Source organism: Puma concolor, chromosome A2, assembly GCF_028749965.1.
Source record: "Puma concolor isolate L17-30 chromosome A2, mPumCon1.1.hap2, whole genome shotgun sequence".
Lineage (NCBI taxonomy): Eukaryota > Metazoa > Chordata > Mammalia > Carnivora > Felidae > Puma > Puma concolor.
The window spans coordinates 89823777-89843589 of record NC_141668.1 but is presented as its reverse complement, the minus strand read 5'-3'; the positions used below and the strand labels follow the sequence as shown (position 1 = coordinate 89843589).

The following is a 19813-nucleotide window of genomic DNA, read 5'->3' as shown; positions in this document are numbered from 1 at the left end:
GAACTAGTTTAGTAAGAGAGACAATTTATTGATTTATGGAACCCAAGGAGATTGGACACCCTGAACTGTGGGTAGATCCCAGATGTATGTCATGTTCAGGACCTCTGGAATCAGGCCCTGAATGCCCCTGGACATGTTCTTATTTTTTATTTCTGCCCCTCTCTGGGATAAACTTAATATACTTCTCATTGCAGACTGGCTTTCTTCCCGTGGGATGTAACAGCTTCCAATTTCAAGTTAGGCTTACCTCTAACAGCCTCCAACACTGATGAAGAGTTGACTGCTTTTTTACCTCTTCCCAAGTTTCAAATCATGGAGAAGGATCCTGATTCCTGGAGGTTTATAGGGACCAGTAGATGGAAGCCAGGAAATAGTATTTCATAAAATATGATGATTTTATTAGATAGTTCCATTTTGATGGGGTCAGGGGATGGGAGGTGGAGAGAGGCAACTTTAAGCCCACCAGAGTCAAGGAGGGTGAGAAGTTGATATGCACTATACCAAGAAAGATTTTTCAAATTTTGTTTTCATTATAATTCATATATCATCATTTCACCCTCTTAAGGTGTACAATTTGGTGGTTTTTAGTATATTCACAGAGTTGTGTAGCCATCACTGCTGTCCAATTCCAGAACATTCTTCTCACCTCCCAAAAAAATCCCCTCACCCATGAGCAGTTGCTCCTCGTTCTCCTCTCTCCCTAGCCCCTACCAATCACTAATCCATTTTCTGTCTCTCTGAATGTGCTATTCTGGACATTCATATAAATTCTTAGAAATTACCATACAATGTATAGCCTTTTGTTTCAGGCTTCTTTCACTCAGCATAATGTTTTTAAGGTTCATCCATGTTGTAGCATGGATCAGTACTTTATTCCTTTTAGTAGTCTATCCATTGAATGGATATACCACATTTTTTATCCATTTGTCAGCTGATGGACATTAGGGTTGATTCCACTTTTAGGCTATTATAAATAATGTTGTTATGAACATTCATGTACAAATTTTTGTGTGGACATACGTTTTCAACCCTCTTCATTCTATACCTAGGAACTTAATACTGGGACATATGAGAATTCTATGTTTAATATTTTGAAGAACTGCCAAACCATTTCCCAAAGCACTGAATCATTTTTTACATTCTCACCAGCAATATATGGGGTTCCAGTTTCTCCACATCTTCAACACTTTTGATTGTCCATCTTTTTTTATTATAGCCATTCTAACATGTGTAAAGTAGTATCTCATGGTAATGATGTTGACCATCTTTTCATGTGCTTACTGGCCATTTGTGTATACTCTTTGGAGAACTATCTATTTAAATCTTGGTCTCATTTTTAAAATTGGGTTGTCTTTTTATTGTTGAGTTATTTTTTTATATACTCTGAATACTAGGCCTTTATTAAATATATGATTTGCATATATTTTCTCCCATTCTGTGGGCTGTTTTTTCCCTTCCATGATAGTGCCGTTTGAAGTATAAGTTTTTAATTTTGAGGACATTCCTTTTTGTTTGTTTGTTTGTTTGTTTGTTTTTTTAGTGCTGTATCTAAGAAACAATTGTGTAGTCCGAGGTCACACAGATTTACCCCTCTGTTTTTTTTTTTTAAGAGTTTTGTAGTTTCAAGTTTTACATTTAGGTAAAATTTTGAGTTCATTTTTGTATATGGTATGAGGTAGGGGGTCGAACTTCATTCTTTATATGTGAATACCCAGTTATCTCAGCACTGTTTGTTAAATACCCAGTTGTCTCAGCACTGTTTGTTAAAAAAACTATTCTTTCCTACATTGAACTGCCTTGGCACCCTTGTCAAAACCTGTAAATGTATGGATTTATTTCTAGATTATCAATTCTATTCCATTGACCTATATGTCTATACTGACGCCAGTACCACAGTCTTCATTACTATAGTTTTGTAGTAATGTTTAAAATGGGAAGTATGCATCTTCTAACTTTGCTCTTCTTTTTCCAAATTGTTTTGGAAGACAGCTAAGACTTTAATAAGGATTGCATTGAATCTGTAGGAGAATTGCCATCTTAATAATATTAAATGTTACATTGCATGGACATGGGATGCCTTTCTCTTTACTTAGATCTTCTTCAATTTATGTCAACAATATTTTGTAGCTTTTAGTGTACATGTCTTGCCCCTTCTTGGTTAAATTTATTCCTAAGTATTTTATTCTAATTCTATCACAGTGGACATATTTTCTTAATGTACTTTTTCAGATTGTTGATTTTTGGTGTACAGTAATACAACTGATTTTTGTATATTGATCTTGTATCCTTCAACCTTTCTGAGCTCATTTACTAGCTCTAACAGTTTATTTAATGTGTATGGATTCCTTAGGATTTTCTATATACAAGATCGTGTCATATGTATAATCCAAGAGAGAGAGATAGTTTTACTCTTTCCTTTCCAATTTGGATGCTTTTTATATCTTTTTCTTAACTGTTTTCCATGGTAGGATAGATTTTAAACCATATTTTATATATGGGAAAACTGAGATTCAAGGGAGTTACATAGCTTCTTAAGGTTTCTGTGTACTTAGATAGCTTGGGTTTTTTTTTTTTTTTTTTTTTTTTTAAATTTTTTTTTTTTTTTCTTCAACGTTTTTATTTATTTTTGGGACAGAGAGAGACAGAGCATGAACGGGGGAGGGGCAGAGAGAGAGGGAGACACAGCATCGGAAACAGGCTCCAGGCTCCGAGCCATCAGCCCAGAGCCTGACGCGGGGCTCGAACTCACGGACCGCGAGATCGTGACCTGGCTGAAGTCGGACGCTTAACCGACTGCGCCACCCAGGCGCCCCGATAGCTTGGGTTTTAATCCTGATTCTGATAATAACTTGCTGTATGTCCTGGACCTCAGTTTACCATCTATAAACTTTGGGTATTGAAAAAAACCAAGTCAATAAACATACAAGTACAAATAGAAGTGATAAGTGTGCTATGAAGGATATGAAGAGGGTGCTATGATAGGAGAATACCAGTGTGTATACAGGGACAGGGGCCATTTTTGAAAGAGTTGTTAGACCAAGCCTCTAGCATTTCAGCTACAACCTAAAGTTTCAGAAGGATACTTTCATTTGAAGTTTCTTGTAGGCCAAAGAAACAGTATTTGTGAAGGCTCAAAGACAGAAAGGAGTCTTACTATCTCTGCTTCTAGACTGAAACTTGGGGAAGGGAAGAGACCAATCTGTTTTGATTCATCAGTTAGTCACCAGAACCTGACACTGTAACCGGAACATTGTATAGGTTCAGGAAATACTTGTTGAGTGAATAAATGGTTGAACGGATTTATAAAGCAGCTAATATGGAATGTTCTTTTGAGCTCAGATATTCTACCTTTTTTAGTGATTAGACCTAAGTTTAAGACTTCAAATTTGCTGTGGCTAGACATTTCATTCCAGTTCATTTTTTCCCCACACAACAGGGTGTTGATTTAGCCTCTCTGTGTTATTTCTGAGTTCTGGTTACTGCCAGCCTGTATTGTCATTCGAAGACCTCCCCTTGCAGGTTTTTGGGATACCCAATACTTGGGATAGAGTTGGTGAGGACTGAGAGAGTGGGTGGCATGGTGTTTTGGGATAGGAGGACTGAACAAAGCATGGGGAAGATGCCTACAATCCTGGTGTCCAGGTCAAATTGCTCTGGTCAAGCTGCTTTTTTTTCCCCTTCCTTGTCTCTCATCAGCCAGAGTCCTTAACCTTAAAATACAGTCCTTAGCAGTCTTGGAGACTGACCCCTGGCTCACTGACATTTACCAATGTCCCTCCATGTTTGTGAATGAAGAAATCAGTGCTCCCAGAGTCTCCTTCCAGTGATTACCTTGTCCCTAACCCAGGAGCATCTCCTCTCTACCACCTATAGAGGACTCCTTCTGGCCGAGGCTGTAGCTCTGGTTACCTGTATTATAAATGAAGTTGATTGACAACCTGACATGCCACCTCCTTTGTGCCTCATTGTAACTCACTCGAACTGAGTTGATTATACTCTTTAATCCTTGCACTCCAGCATCATCAGTCTGTGCAAGGCCATCTTTGTTTTCTTTTATTTGATCGTTTTTCTACTTCATTCCTTTCTCTTCCCTTTAAACATCCTTACTGTGTGTGTGTGTGCACGTGAGTGTGTGTGTGTGTGTGTGTGTGTGTGTGTGTGTGTTTAGCTTTGCTGCATGTGTTTTTAAAGGCAATGTGTTCTGTAATTGGTCTGCTAGGACTGCCATAATAAAACACCATGGTCTGGGTGGCTTAAACAACACAAATGTATTTTGTCACAGTGTGGAGGCTAGAAGTAAAAGATCAAGGTATTGGGGCGCCTGGGTGGCTCAGTCGGTTGAGCGTCCGACTTCAGCTCAGGTCATGATCTCGCAGTCTGTGAGTTCGAGCCCCACAATGGGCTCTGTGCTGACTGTTCAGAGCCTGGAGACTGCTTCAGATTCTGTGTCTCCCTCTCTCTCTGCCCCTCCCCCACTCATTCTCTCTCTCTCTCTCTCTCTCTCTCTCTCTGTCAAAAATAAATAAAACATTAAAACAAACTAAAAAAAAAAAAAGATCAAGGTATCAACAGGTTTGTTTTTTCCTGAGGCCTCTTTCCTTGGCTTGCAGATGGCTGCCTTCTTGCTGTAGTCTTCACATGGCCTTTCCTCTGTGCAGGTATATGCCTGTGTCTCTTTGAATATCCTAATCTCCTCTTAAAAGGACCCCAGTTGAACTGGATTAGTGTCCCATCCTAATGGCCTTGTTTTAACTTAATCACCTCTTAAAGACCTTAGTTATCTCCAAATACAGTTATATTCTGAGGAACTAGAAATTGGGACTTCAGCATATGAATTCAAGCAGGACAGAATTCAGTCCATAACATACTGTGTATCTCATTATTTCTTCTTTCTCTCTCAACATGCTGTTTCTGAGATCTCTCTGTTATTATATGCAATCTAGTTTGTGATTTATGACAGATAGTTCCATTATATGGAATATGCCATATTTTACTTATCCATTCCCAAAAGATGGGCCCCCTAATTTCCCCAAACCTTTTGCTATCACAAACAATGATGCAAAGAACATGCTTGTATATAGCTCCTTGTGGGCCTATGAAAGAAATTATTTGGATTATATAGCAGAGTGCACACATGTTAAGTATCCATAGCTACCTCCAGATTGCTTTCCAGAATCATTGGACCAGCTGTGGATGAGGATTCCTCTTTCCCAACATCAGCAGCAGCACTTAATGCCACTTTTAATATTTCCCATTTTAATGTGCAAAAAATTATGTCATTGTTATTTTTAGCATATTTTGACCACTACTAAATTTGAGGATCTTCCCATGTATTCAATAGCCATTCAGGTTTCCCCACCCGTGAATGTCTATATACATACTTTGCGTATTGTCTTATTTTTTCTTGATAATTTGAAAAGTTCTTTGTATATTCTAGCCATTAATCCTTGTTAGTTTCTTGCAAAGATCTTCTTTCAGTCTGTCACCTCCTCCATGGGAAACTTGACTGATAGTGCCCTCATTAAGGAGGTATCTTTACTTTTGCTGTAGTATAATCCACCCATTTTCCTCTTGTGGTTTGTTTTTTTGATGTTTAGTTTCTGAAATTCACCTTCTTCCCACTGCCCCAGTATCACAAAGATATCCTTCTCTATTTTATCATCTTATTATATGATTTAATTGACTATATCGCTCATATTTATATCTTTAACCAACTTGGAGCTTACTTTTTTTGCAGTCAATATTGAATAGTTATTTCTCAATACTCATTCTCCTCTTGTTCTTTAGGCATATAGCCTCAGATTTTAGATGGGCATATTGCTACCCATAATAAAAACTACATTTTCCAGACTTCTTTACATTTAAGTGAGGCCATATGACTTAGTTCTCAGCAATTAGAATTAACCAAGAGTATGTGAGATAGTCCTGGGAAGACTCTTTAAGATGGAGGAGACAAGTTCCTTTTTTTCTTCCCTTGAATCTTTCTGTCACCAGCCTAGACTCCTGAAATGATGCTGGAGTATCAGCAACCGTATTGAGCCATGAAGGGATCTTGAGGATGGATACCATATGCTGAGGATGGCAGAGCAGAAAGCTAGAAAGACTTTGATGGTATCACAGAATTCCTATATCAGCCCTGCCTCCTCCCTCCGGACTTCTCTTACAGGAGAGAGAAATAAGCTTATACCTTATTTAACCACTGTTATTTTTGTGGGGAGGAGTTGTATATATATTACAACTAGGTTTGGTGCTCACTAGTGCTCACTAGTATCGTATAGAGGGTCAATCTTATTTTTTTCTCCATATAGTGAAGCTGTTTTTCCAACCCCATCTACCAAATGATTTATTTTTTTCCCACTAGTTGTGATATTACCTCTATCGTGTATTAAGTTCTTATATATTCATGAATCTATCTGTTGCTAGGATCTCAATTTATTAAATCTTGTTTATGCTTGTTTTTTCTCCATCAGTATTTAAAAAAAAATTTTTTTTGATGTGTATTTATTTATTTTGAGAGAGAGACAGAGCATGAGCAGGGAAGGGCAGAGCGAGAGGGAGAAACAGAATCCAAAGCAGGGTCCAGGCTCAGAGCTGTCAGCACAGAGCCCAATGTGGGGCTCAAACTCAATGACTGTGACATCATGACCTGAGCCAAAGTCGGACACTTAACTAACTGAACCACCCAGGCACCCCCTACATCATCTAAAGATTGTCAGAAATGATTGGTTCCTCCTTCTCCCCTCCCCCAACACACACACAACCTCCTTCCCGATCCTATGGGTATCAGCTAAAATTTTAGTTCTGGATTATTATGGATATACTTTTTGTTGTTTGTTTTGGCTAAGGCTTAACTAAACAAAAGTAAATCTTATTTTATTCTTTATTCATCCTTTCTTTCTTATCTTGTTGCTTCCTCCTATATTAATTTCTCTTCTTGCTGGAGTACAGATTCCAAGACGTCTTTCAGAGTGTTGGTGTAGTAAACTTTCTGAGACATATATGTATACCTAAGAGTATGATTATTCCATTATTACATTGATTTTTATTTTTTAAAGCTTTTAAAAAAATGTTTATTTATTTATGGGAGAGAGAGAGGGGGCGGGGAGAGCATGAGCAGGAAAGAGGCAGAGAGAGGAGACAGAGAATCTGAAGCAGGCTCTGCGCCATCAGCACAAAGCCCAGCTCAGACTCAAATCCACGAACTGAGAAATCATGACTTCAGCCAAAGTCAGCCATTTAACCAAGTGAATCACCCAGGAGCACCCCATTATTACATTTAAATGATAGATTAATTGATTATAAAATTCAAGACTAAAAGTTGTTTTCTTTTTGTACTTTAAAGAGATTGTTTATCTATCTTCCATACAGTTTGGCTGTTGAGAAATCTGGTTTTGTTGTTTCTTTTTCTCCCATGTTTTAAAATTTCACTGAACTGTGTTTAGAATAGGCTTTTTTTCTTCTGAGCCTTAATTCAGCATTAAAAATCCTGTCATTCTGGAGTCTTCGATGTTTTTTTAATTCTGTGAGACTCTTGAACATTATTTCTTGGTTTTCATTTAGCCCCTATCTGCATCTGGGACTCGCACCAGATGGAAACTGTCCTGTCTCTCATGTCTTTTAACCTCTCTTTCATCTCCTCATCTTTTAAAAACAATTTTTTTTAATGTTTCCTCATTTTTGAGAGAGAGAGAGAGAGACAAAGTGTGAGCAGGGATGCGGCAGAGAGAGAGGGAGACACAGAATCCGAAGCAGGCTCCAGGCTCTGAGCTGTCAGCACAGAGCCTGACATGGGGCTCAATCTCACAAACTGCGAGATCATGACCTGAGCCAAAGTCTGACACTTAATTGACTGAGCCACCCAGACGCCCCTATCTCCTCATCTATTTATCCCATCCTAATACCTTCTGGATGAGTTCCTTGACCTGATCTTCCATGTCACTAATTTCCTCTCTGACTATAATCATTCTGCTATTAAACCCATGTGTTGTATTATTCTCCATCAGAATATATTCTGTTGCCTATTTTTCGTAATTGCCTTTCTCTACTTCCTGTTTCCAATATTCTTCCTTATATCACTGAATATTATTTACTGACTTATTTAAAAATTTTTTGATACATTGATTCTATTTTTTTGAGTGCAAGTTTTTCATTATGTCCTTCCATTTTATAGTGTTTGTGTTTACAAGATATCTCATTATTTGTCCCTTGAAGTTATCAGCTAACTTGGTATTTTACAGGTCTTCTGTTTGCCCTTCTAGACCCCTTTCTGCCTTCCCCACTCTGCTCAGTGTCCCAGAGGCTGACGTGTGAAAACGACATCAACAAGCTCCCATGTCCTCAGGTTTCCCATTGAGTTCAGCCACTGGGGAGGCCCAGCAGGAGAATGTTGGGAGGGAAGAATGTGCCACCCATAATATGTATTCTCTCACTTCTCTCCCTATGGTGTTGTCTGTGTCCTTGACTGATGATCAGAATTCCTGTCAGGACAGACCTTGCCAAATGACTTTTTTCCTATGAATCCCATACCTCCTACCTCCTGTCCCCTTCCCAGGCCTGTTCCTAGCACTTGAGTACTCTGATATTCTGCCTGCAAAACTCTAAATAGTCTGATTACTCAAATGATCAGTGTGAGCATGCCACCATTTCCTGTTGGGACCCTGACTAGCATATTCACCTAGGGTTATTTACCTGGAGAGAGGAGCAAAGGCTTATCCGGCCCTGGTTAGTGTTTCTCCAAATGAATTAGATAGTGAGCATTATACCAAGCGACTTTGGGGGAGCACCCCATGGTAGAGAGGCCCTTGTGTTGAAATTCAGGATTAAGCCACCTCTGCATTATTCATTCTACCCCGGGAGTTCAGCCACTCTTCCCAGGCACTGCCTTTATCTAGGGATATTGCAATTGCTCAAATGGTGTGGTGGTTTGAAGAGGAACAGGTTAGGTTGCTCAGGTGGTAGCCAACTCATCTGCACTTATGCTGTCTACAGCTTAAGCTATCCCTCTACAGCTTCAGAGCTTCCAAGATATTCTCTTACTGGCCCTGTGCTTTAGTAGAAAAGGCAGTGATCTGCTCAGGACAATGCTGGGAGAGAAAAGATTTAAACTAAGAAATTCTCTGCCAGCCTATCCCCACTTGGATCTTTAGAGCAGGCATCATCATCTGCCCACCTCAGACCCCACCACCTTCTACTTCTCAAAGAGTTTCTCATTGTTTTTGTTTTGTTTTGTTTTGAAGTTTTGGAGCCAGCTGAGCTCTTCAGCTTCTCTTGGGTTCGGTTTGGAGACAGGAATCCTTAGTGGAATTCCTTGGATCTGTAATTAAATGTGGTTGCTCAAACAGATACCTATGTTTTCTTAGCATTGGCGTTCTGATTCACAAAGGCAACAATTGTTTGCCCAGGGAAGCCTCTCAACTGCCATTGACTCACAGGCTGGTAATAGACAAGGCCAGCCTTCAGAGGTCATCCAATCTATCCCCCTAGGAATATCTGCACGAAACTGCATCACAAAGAGGCAGCTAGGAAATCTCTGCCCGAGTGTGGGGAGGTCTGGTTCTATCTTCTGTAGATATTACACCTACTACTGTCTTGACTATTAAAGTGGATGTTCCGATGTATCATGTTTCTCCAGATGAGTTAGATAGCGAGCATTATACCAAGTGACTTTGGGGGAGCACCAAGGTAGAGAAGCCCTTGTGGTGAAATTCAGGATTAAGCCACCTGTGCATTATGGAATGCAGGGCTTATTACCCCAGCTGTTGGGAGTGCTGCCAGCAAATTGTCTTTAGCTGTCAGCCCTTTTGGGGGCTTGCCTTAGTTGAAGTCATATGATGATAATGATGATGAGGAGGAGGAGGAGGAGGAGGAGGAGGAGAATGATGCTAAGTGTAAGGGAGGAATCAAAGAACTATTAAACAAAGTCCCTACCTTTGATAGCTCACAGTCTTGTTAGGAAGATGATTCATAAATAAAAAGAAGTATGATTGAGAATAAAAGACAATATGTGATAAACCATAGGAGTAAGCCAGGCAACAGTTACAGTAACTTGGGAATTTGAAGGAATAGGCATAGTGCCCCTTTGGTCAAGGCTAGTCAGGGTAGATTCTGTATGTAGGAGGGATTTGTAAAAGATCTTAAGGCTTGATGAAATTAGCTAGGATATATTGCAAATGTGATTGATTTAGAGATTTCTGAACTCTATCAGAAATCTGTCTTATTTCAAATAAGATGGATACGTACTTGGGAGAGTTTATCCCTGTGGGGACCATGGGAGCAGTCAAATAAAGCTGAATTTTTAAAAAAAATTTTTTTTTCAACGTTTATTTATTTTTGGGACAGAGAGAGACAGAGCATGAACGGGGGAGGGGCAGAGAGAGAGGGAGACACAGAATCAGAAACAGGCTCCAGGCTCTGAGCCATCAGCCCAGAGCCTGACGCGGAGCTCGAACTCACGGACCGCAAGATCGTGACCTGGCTGAAGTCGGACGCCTAACCGACTGCACCACCCAGGCGCCCCATAAAGCTGAATGTTATAAAATAAAAAAAAAAAATGCCTACTCACCCTCACAAAACCCTGTGAGATAGGTACTATTATTATTCTCACCTTCCAGATAAGGAAGTGAGGCACATGACGGTTGAGTGACTTGCCCAGATCACACAGTTAGCAGGTGGTTGTCTTGGGATCCAAATCCAGGCAGTCTGAGCCAGAGGTGTATGTTTTCCTAACCTATTTCCAAGGCAGGTAACTGCTTTCCTCGGAGACACCCAAAGATGAGAATTGGATCGACTGTTTAGGAAGTGATAGTTACGGATAAGCTACTATGCCTCTGGGAAGAGGAGCTTGTTTATCATTTCTCAGCTTTTCTGCAAAAGCAATTTTTGCAGCAGCTCAAGTTATGTCCCAAGCAAATGAAACAGGTGCTCATTAGGCCTCCGGGCTGGTGTAACTCTCACTTTGCAATTGCTGTAAGAGGTGGAGAAGATGAACAACCTTAAATGTTCACTATGGAAACCTGGACGTCATTTCTATTCATGTGGAGTTCATTAACCTGAGTTTCTTTAAACTGAGATTTATAAAACAAGCAAGTGTTTCTGGGTGTGGAAGGGCAAAGGAGAGGAAGGTAGTATATTTAAAAAACAAAAACAAAAACAGAAGCAATGGAAAAACATCCCCTTCTTTTTCCTTTTATGGTAGTCTCTGAAGCACACATACACAAACTGCCTTAATGTTTTTACTGAAAATTAGTAAGACATTTATTTTGGAGATGTGACAATTCCTAACCTGATGGCCGAACTATCTTGAGTTCAGCCTTTGTGATGTTAGTGAGCAGAGAATGTATGATATTGTGAGATGTCTGAACAGAACTCATCCAGTCTGCACAGAGACAGATGGACTTTTACAAACATGGAGAAAACTACGGATTGATCCAAGCGATTCCTGAAGTCACTGATTTGTTTTAATGACTCTTATTTGGTAAAATGTCTGCTGCCATTCCCCTGATGGTAAACATGGGATCAAAGTTCTGATTCCTCCAAGATTAATCATTTTCTTCTTTATCTGCATCAAAGTCCTTTGATATGGCAAAACTTCCTTTTTCAGTTGATCTTACTGTATGTTTAGATTGCAATCAATAATAGTAAATATTGACTTGAGGGGTCACTGCTTACTAGAGGGAAAGGGGTTATCATTAGAAATTTACCATTTGCAATTTTTTTTTACCCTACTTCTTTCCATAAAAGAGGTTTATTTTAAAATCTTATTAGTCTGAGAAAAGAGAGTTTGGCCAAAATTCTTTGGCTGTTTCATCTTCTTATTTCAAAACACTTGAGGGAATTTTTCTGATTCTACATGGATCTGGCAGCATAATTATAAGCACAAGTATGGAGTCACAAACACCTTCTCATTGCCTAACATTGGACCAGATAACAGTCTCTATAAAAGGAGATAATGACAAGACCTACATTTTATAGTGGTTTTGAGTTCCAAAAGATATAATAATTATAAAGAATTTAGTTCAGTACCTGGCACTTAAGTGCTCAGTAAATATTAGCTATTAATGCTATTATATTATTTGAAAATTAACATGTATACAAATTATAGTATGTGCATTTGCATAGTCTAAAAAACTACTATAGATTACAGAATCTGGATGTGAGTGGGCTCAGCAATTTCCTTTAAATTTTTTTTTTAACGTTTATTTATTTTTGAGACAGAGAGAGACAGCGCATGAACGGGGTGGGTCAGAGAGAGAGGGAGACACAGAATCCGAAACAGGCTCCAGGCTCTGAGCTGTCAGCCCAGAGCCCAACGCGGGGCTCAAACTCACTGGCTGCGAGATCGTGACCTGAGCTGAAGTGGGACGCCCAGCCGACTGAGCCACCCAGGCGCCCCAGCAATTTCCTTTTAAGATGAATAAATATTAAAAATCCTTGAACAGAGGTGTCATTTGCATAGGACTATCCAACATGATTTTTTCAAGTTTATTCATTTATTCTGACACAGAGAGTGCGCGCGCACAAGTGAAGGAAAGGCAGAAAGAGAGGGAGAGAGAGAGAATCCCACACAGGCTCCACAAGACCGATGTGGGGCTCAAACCCAGGTACTGTGTAATCATGACCTGAGCCAAAGTCAGGCTCAACCGACTAAGCCACCCGCACGCCCCCAACATGGTTTTTAAAAATGAGGCATCCAGGGGCGCCTGGGTGGCTCAGGTGATGATCTCGTGGTTTGTGGGTTCCAGCCCCGCGTCTGGCGCTGTGCTGACAGCCTGGAACCTGCTTCGGATTTTGTGTCTCCCTCTCTCTCTGCCCCTTCCCTGATCATGCTCTCTCTCAAAAATATATAAACAATAAATAAATAAATAAATAAATAAAAATTAGGCATGCACATTAAGCCAGCTTGACTTTGTACTTTAAAATGATGAGTATATTTTCAGTTTACAATTCAAATTTGTAGATTCACAATGTCCAGTATAGTTAAAATAACTTGCATATAAATACATACTAACTGAAGTGATTATATGCTAACTGCATATGCACACTGTATGTGTATGTGTGTGTGTTTCAATGTAAATGTGACCATCAGTATTTCAAATAGGGAACCATAGGCCTGTCAATTAATGACAGTGGCCTCCTTTTTATTATAGACAACTGGGGAACTGATATATAGAATCACTTTCACATATTTTTCAAAAGGCAGATCCCTGGGTCTCACTCTGGACTTAGTGAATCAGAATATTCAGGAGTAGGATACAAATAACTTGCATTTTTAATATGTTAGTACTGCCTAGTTAGAAAACTGGGAAAGAGTATGAAAGTATGGTTTTTAGACATTGGATAACAGACTGTGCAAGGCTGTGATTCATGGAAGAAAGCAAACAAATGAGGTGAGCCCTTCAACTGCTCCAGGATCTTGCCTGGAGGCTCTTTCCAGACCTGAACTCAGCAAGAGGGAACCCAAACAGAGTCTGAGGGTCTTGCTGTGGGGTTATGGGAGGCTAAGGTGGCTAGAATTTGTGGAACAGAGTATCAAAGAGGAGGAGGAAGTTGCAGAGAGAAGACTCTAGAGATTAGCAAAGGGTTTCCCACGTCTCTGAGCCTGGGGAGGGACCCACCGTCCAATCTCTCCTAACTCAGTCCTCCCCAGATATAACCACTCAAGATGATTTCTGCCTTTTTTTTGAACTTTATGTCGATGGAATCACATACTACATATATTGCCAGGGCTGGGGGAGTTGACCTATTACGCTTGACATTTTGTTTGTGAGGTTGATCCATGCTGTGTGGCAGTAGCATCTGCCTTGTTGTTGCTATATGCTTTTTTTTTTTTTTTTTTTTTTTTTTTTTTTTTTTTTTTACAGAGAAGGGGGTGGAGGGAGAGAGAGAGACAAGCTCAAGTAGGCCCCATGCTCAGCACAGAGCCCAAGGTGGAGCTCCATTCCATAATTCTGGGGTCATGGCCTGGAGGAAACCAAGAGTTGGATGCTCAACTGACTGAGCACCTTATGCTCTTTTATTACATGATTGTTTATCATTTGACAGTTAGTGGAACTTTGGTTTTTATCATTTTTTATTTTTAGCTATTACAAATAATGGTGCTATGTGTTTTGGCTCATATACATAGGTATTTGTCTTCAATATAAATCTAAGAGAGGACTAGCTGGGTCATGAGATAGACGTAACATACATGTAACATACATTTTTCCAGAATGGTCGCACCAATTTCACTCCCACCACCAGTGTATCAAAGTTCTAGTTGTTACATATTCCCGCCAATACTTGATATTGCCAATATTTTACATTTTGGCCATTTTGGTTAGGAAGTAGTAGTATCACATTGTGGTTTTAGTTTGCATATTTCCCTGATTCATAATAATATTGAGCATGTTTTCAGATGTTGATTGGCCATTTGAATATCTTTCTATAGGATTTATATATTTTTCTCATGGATTTGCAGAAATTATTTTTACATGGTCTGGTGACAAGCCTTTTGTTATATGTTTTCAAAATTTCAAGTATCTAAAAACTCTGTGGTTTGCCTTTCACTCTCTTATTGGTGTCTTTTCCTTTAGGAACTGGAGTTCCTACACTTAATTTATTCCAATATATTCATCTTTTCCTTAATGGTTAGTGCTTTATGTGTTCCATTTAAGAAATCTTTACCAACCTCACTTTATAAAGATTTTCTCCTGTTTTTTTTTTCTTCTAGAATTTTCTCCTCCCATGACCATGGGAATAGTCTAATAGCAGCTGAATCTTTTTAGTTTTTTCTTTTGTGGATCTCCAGTGGACCCAGCATCATTTGTGGCCAGACTCTCTTCTCCCCTCTTCTCTGCTGTACCACCTTTCACATAAACCAGGTGGGTCTTTTGCTGGATTCTGTTCCATTCCATGTCTCTGTTAGTCTATCCCTGCGCCAATCCTATAGTTTCAGTTGTAGTAGCTTTATAGCAAACCTTGATGTTCACTCATCTGGCTCCTCCAACTCTGTTCTTTTTCTTCGAGATTATCTCAGCTATTATTCTATTTCCATATAAAATTTAGAACCCATGGATCAATTTCTACCTTTTGGTGTCGGTGGTAGTAAGTGTGTTCTGGGAATTTTTCCATTTTACCTAAACTTTCTATTGTCTCATCATAATCCTAATATCCTCATATTATCTTTTTCATTATCAGAAAGGCCAGTGGTGATATTTCTTTTTCATCTGTATTATTGGCTGTTCATGCCTTCCCTCTTTTTCTCATTGATCAGTCATGTCAAGTATCAGTTTTCACAGTCTTTCCAAAGAATACTTTTCTGTGGCTTTGTTAATCTTCTTTCTTTTATGTTTTTCTTTTTAAATAATTTCTGCTCTTCTAGTTATAATTTTCCTGCTTGTACTTACTTTGGTTTCATTTGTTTTTATTTTTACAACTTCTTGAGATGGATACTTAAATCATTGATTTGAAGCCCTTTTGCCTTACTTTTCTTTTCTTTTTTTCTTTTTCTTATTTTTTGAGAGAGAGAAAGAGAATGTGAGTGGGGGGAAAAGGGAAAGAGAGAGAGAGAGTGAGAGAGAGAGAGAGAGAGAATCTCCCCAATGTGGGGCTCGACCCCACAACCCTGAGATCATGACCTAAGCTAAAATCAAGAGTCAGATACTCAACCAAATGAGTCATCCAGGCACCCCAGTTTTCTAATATATATAATGACATCTACTTACTTACCTCCAAGCACTCTTTTGGTTTTATTACATAAACTTTTTATGTCCAATTTTCATTATTATTATTCAGTTCAAGTATTTTCTGATTTCCATTACAACTTCTGGGTCACATGAATTATTAAGAAGTATTTTAAGTTCCAAACATATGGAAATTTTCTAGTCTTTTGTGTGGTAGTGTTATTGATATCTGACTTATTTTCACTATGGTCAAGGAATATACTCTCTAATTTTAATCTTATAAAATTTATTAGAGAAGCTGATGAACTAGCATGTGTTTAGTTTTGATAAATGATTCTACACCTGTTGGGTGTGCTGTTCTACATATGACAGTTAGGTCAAGTGTGTTAATCACTGAGTTCTTAGTATCAGTTATTACTAATACTAGGATTTACCAGCAAGAGTCCCTATGTCATACTTCTTTATTATTTCTCTGCTGAAATTCTCTATTTTGTTTTTTCAGTTCCTTGAACCTATGATTTTAAAGTTCATGGCTGGTAACTCCATCAGACAAAATAATAAACATCTCTCATATGTTTTATTATCTGGGCTTTCAATTAAGTCCCATCTTCTAAACTACTAAAACGTTTTTGATTTGGTACCAGACACTATATATTTTTAAAAATGGAGAGGAAATTGAAGCTCTGCATAATGTTATTTTCCTTCAAAGAGAATTATCTTCTACTTCTGGAAGTGGACCTTGAGCTAGGGCCTCCAGATCACCTTACAATCAGAAATTACAATGATTTGAAGTTGGATGTCGGTATCTGGGAGGGCTGATCGATTTCTGGTTTACTCTTAGTCCTTGTATATAACCCTCTGGGGTCTTTTAGAAATAGATTCCTTTTCTTTGACAAGCCTTGAACTTCAGTTTTTGCCCCATAGACCTGTGTCTGTTAAAAGTTCTGCTCAGCTTCTCATTTACTGCTTGTAACAATGCCATCTCCCTTGAAAGGACACTGGCACCGAATGCCAGACTCACCACTTTGGGTTTCCTTCCTCTACCTAAGATATTTTCCCTACACCACATTTTTTTTTAAATTAAAAAAAAATTTTTTTTTTTTTTTGAGAGAGAAAGAGACAGAGCATGAGCAGGGGAGGGGCAGAGAGAGGGAGACACAGAATCAGAAGCAGACTCCAGGCTCCAAGCTGTCTGCACAGAGCCCAATACAGGGCTCGAACTCACAGATCGTGAGATCATGACCTGAGCCGAAGTCAGATGCTTAACTGACTGAGCCACCCCAGGGTCCCTTCCCTACACCACATCTTAACTGTCTTGGGGCGTGTGTGTGTGTGTGTGTGTTGCCGCTTTTTTAGTTCTCAGTACGGAGTCTCTCCAAACAACTAATTTTCAATGGCAAAATAAGTAGAAGTCCTAGACCAGAAAATTTTAAGCTAACGGAGCAACATCATCTCATTTTATGTGTCAATTGGGTCAGTAAACACAGACTATGTCTGGAATTCTCCTGGTGGGTTCACGAGCTAAAAAATGATCGTTGCTTTAAGTCACTAAGTTTTAGAGTAAGTTGCCATATCACTGTGGATAGCTGATGTGGATTTTGGTATTTGTGACTTATTTGGGTACTGCTGCCACAAGAAAAACTCAAGACATGTCATTGGCTTTGGCACCACATGGTTGGTGGAAGCTGGAAGGGTCACAAGGAGAATGTTAGTGAAAACCTAAAGGACCTCGAGAAGAGTGTTAGGAGAAGTCTAAAAGGCCTCAAGGAATTTGTCAGTAAGGGCCTAAAGGAAAGACAGGAAAATATTACTGGAAGCTAGAAAAACAGTGCCCTTGGTACATAGTAGCAGAATGTGAAAAATAGCAAATATAATATAGTAATAAACTTGAGGATCTAGCCAAAGAGGTTTCCATGAAGAGCACTGATGGTTCTGCTTAGGGTTTTTTAGCTGCCTATAATAAAACAGGAGAAGAAAAATAAATCAAAAAAGGATCTGTGGCCCCCAGAATTCTCAGATGACCCCTACGGTCTCTACCCCTGGTGCTGCACCCATGGTTAGGATGGGAGAGTAGAAGGAATGATATGGCAGAAGGAATGTCACAGATGTAATAAAAGTCCCCAAGTAGGTGGGCTTGACCTAATCAAAGGAGCCCTTAAAAGGGACTGGTCCTTTCTGTGAAGAGACTTGAAATGTGAGAGGCCATGGAAGGGCCACATGGCAAGGACCTGAGGGTGTCCTCTAAGAGAAGCAAGAAATGGGGCTTCAGTTACACGACCCGAGGAAATCAATTCTGCCATCAATGGAGGGAGCTTGGAAGCAGGCCTTTCTCCAGTTGAGGCTCCAGATGAGAATAGCTGGCTGACACCTTGACTTCAGCCTTGTGAGACCAGGAGCAGGGCATTCAGTTAAAATATGCTGGGGCGCCTGGGTGGCTCAGGTGGTTGGGCTTCCGACTCTTGGTTTTGGCTCAGGTCATGATCTCACAGTTCGTGAGTTTGAGCCCCATGTTGGGCTCTATGCTGACAGCTCAGAGCCTGGAGCCTGCTTCGGATTCTATGTGTTTCTCTCTCTCTGCCCCTTCCCTGCTCACATTCTGTCTCTCCCTCTCTCAAAAATAAATAAAAACATTTTTAAAAAATGCTGAATTCTGATCCACCGAAAGTGAGATAATAAATTTGTGTTGCTTTAATCTACTAAGTTTGTGATAATTTGTTACACAGAAATAAAAAATGGATATAGCAACTATTCAGTTTCAAGCCAAATTTGAAGAAATGTAAAGGAGCCAGGACTCTTTAGATTTGAAAATAAAATTATGTTTTTTTCTCAGTCTCTTAAGATGGCAAACTATTCTCAAATTAAGAAATGACTTCTAGGCAAAGATCGAGTCTAGCATGGACTTGTAAGATCCTTTTTTGAAACTTCAGAATAATCTAAGATGCCACCTCATAGATTCTTTCTTTTTTTTTTAAGTTTATTTATTTATTTTGAAAGAGAGAGAGAACAAGCTGGGGAGGGGCAGAGAGAGGGGGACAGAGGATCTGAAGCCAGCTCTGTGCTGACAGCAGAGAGCCCGATGTGGGACTCGAACTCATGAACCATGAGATCATGATCTGAGCCGAAGTCGGATGCTTAACTGCCTGAGCCACCCAGGCGTCCCTCATAGACTCTTTCAAATAGACAACAGTTCTTCTAAAGATCTTAAGATGTGCTTCACAGACTCTGTTAAACAGTGGGGCTTCCTAATCTTAAGGGATTGTCACACAGCAACCTCATAAGGACTGCAGGTAGAAGAGAGCTTATCTTTTTTTTAACTTGTTTTTTTAATGTTTGTTTTTGAGAGAGAGAGAGAGAGAGAGAGAGAGAGAGAGAGAACAAGCAGGAGAAGGGCAAAGAGAGAGGGAGACACAGAATCTGAAGCAGGCTGTCAGCCCAGAGCCCGATGCGGAGCTTGAACTCACCAGCTGAGAGATCATTACCTGAGCCGAAGGCAGATGTTTAACTGACTGAGCCACCCACGCACCTACCTAGAAGAGAGCTTATCTTAAAGAGATTTGAGTTGTGACCGTCTTGGAACGACTGAAACTAAATATGATGCATGGAGACCCTCCAAAAAACAGGAGAATTTTGGTGGTGGAAGCACTGTCACCTTGAACTAAGAATTATGAACCAAGGGGCAGTACTGGGCTTCCATCAAAAAATGAACAACATGCCTGACTGTTTCCAGAATTACCACTGACCAGTGATGGCTGCCCTGCTGTGCTTCCCTCCCTTTTTAGCTTCAACCTTTGAAACAACTTCCTGACTTCCAGTCCTGTCTTTCCTGCATGATGGCCAGTGACAGAACTAAGTCAAAGCAGCTTATGTCGTGCATTGAAGCCCATGGTCCCTGAGGAGTGTATTCTGCTGTGAAGGTAAGAAACTTTTGACACAAACTTTTGTACTTTAGATCAGTGTTCCACCTCAGGTACGCTTGGGCTGCCACAGACCTCTCCAAATGAAAGGAGAGCAAGGTTGCCAGGGAAGGAACCCGCCTGGCTGGCTCCTCCTTTTTTGGCTTCACTATTCCCCATCCTTCCCATTATTAAGTATATACGCATGAAATATATGTGCAAACACATGTGCATGCCTGTGTATATGTTTATGGGGGAGTG

General features: G+C 39.7%; 1 protein-coding gene across 1 annotated transcript in view; it reads left to right on the top strand.

Annotated features, from left to right (window-relative positions):
* Positions 1-19551, top strand: part of ORC5 (origin recognition complex subunit 5) — a 147389-nt gene extending 127838 nt beyond the window's left edge. Inside the window, exon 14 of the mRNA XM_086696881.1 lies at positions 19439-19551. Coding sequence (XP_086553007.1) covers positions 19439-19451 — 13 coding nt within the window. The 3' untranslated portion in view covers positions 19452-19551. The remainder of the gene's footprint in view (positions 1-19438) is intronic.
* The last annotated feature ends 262 nt before the right edge of the window (positions 19552-19813 follow it).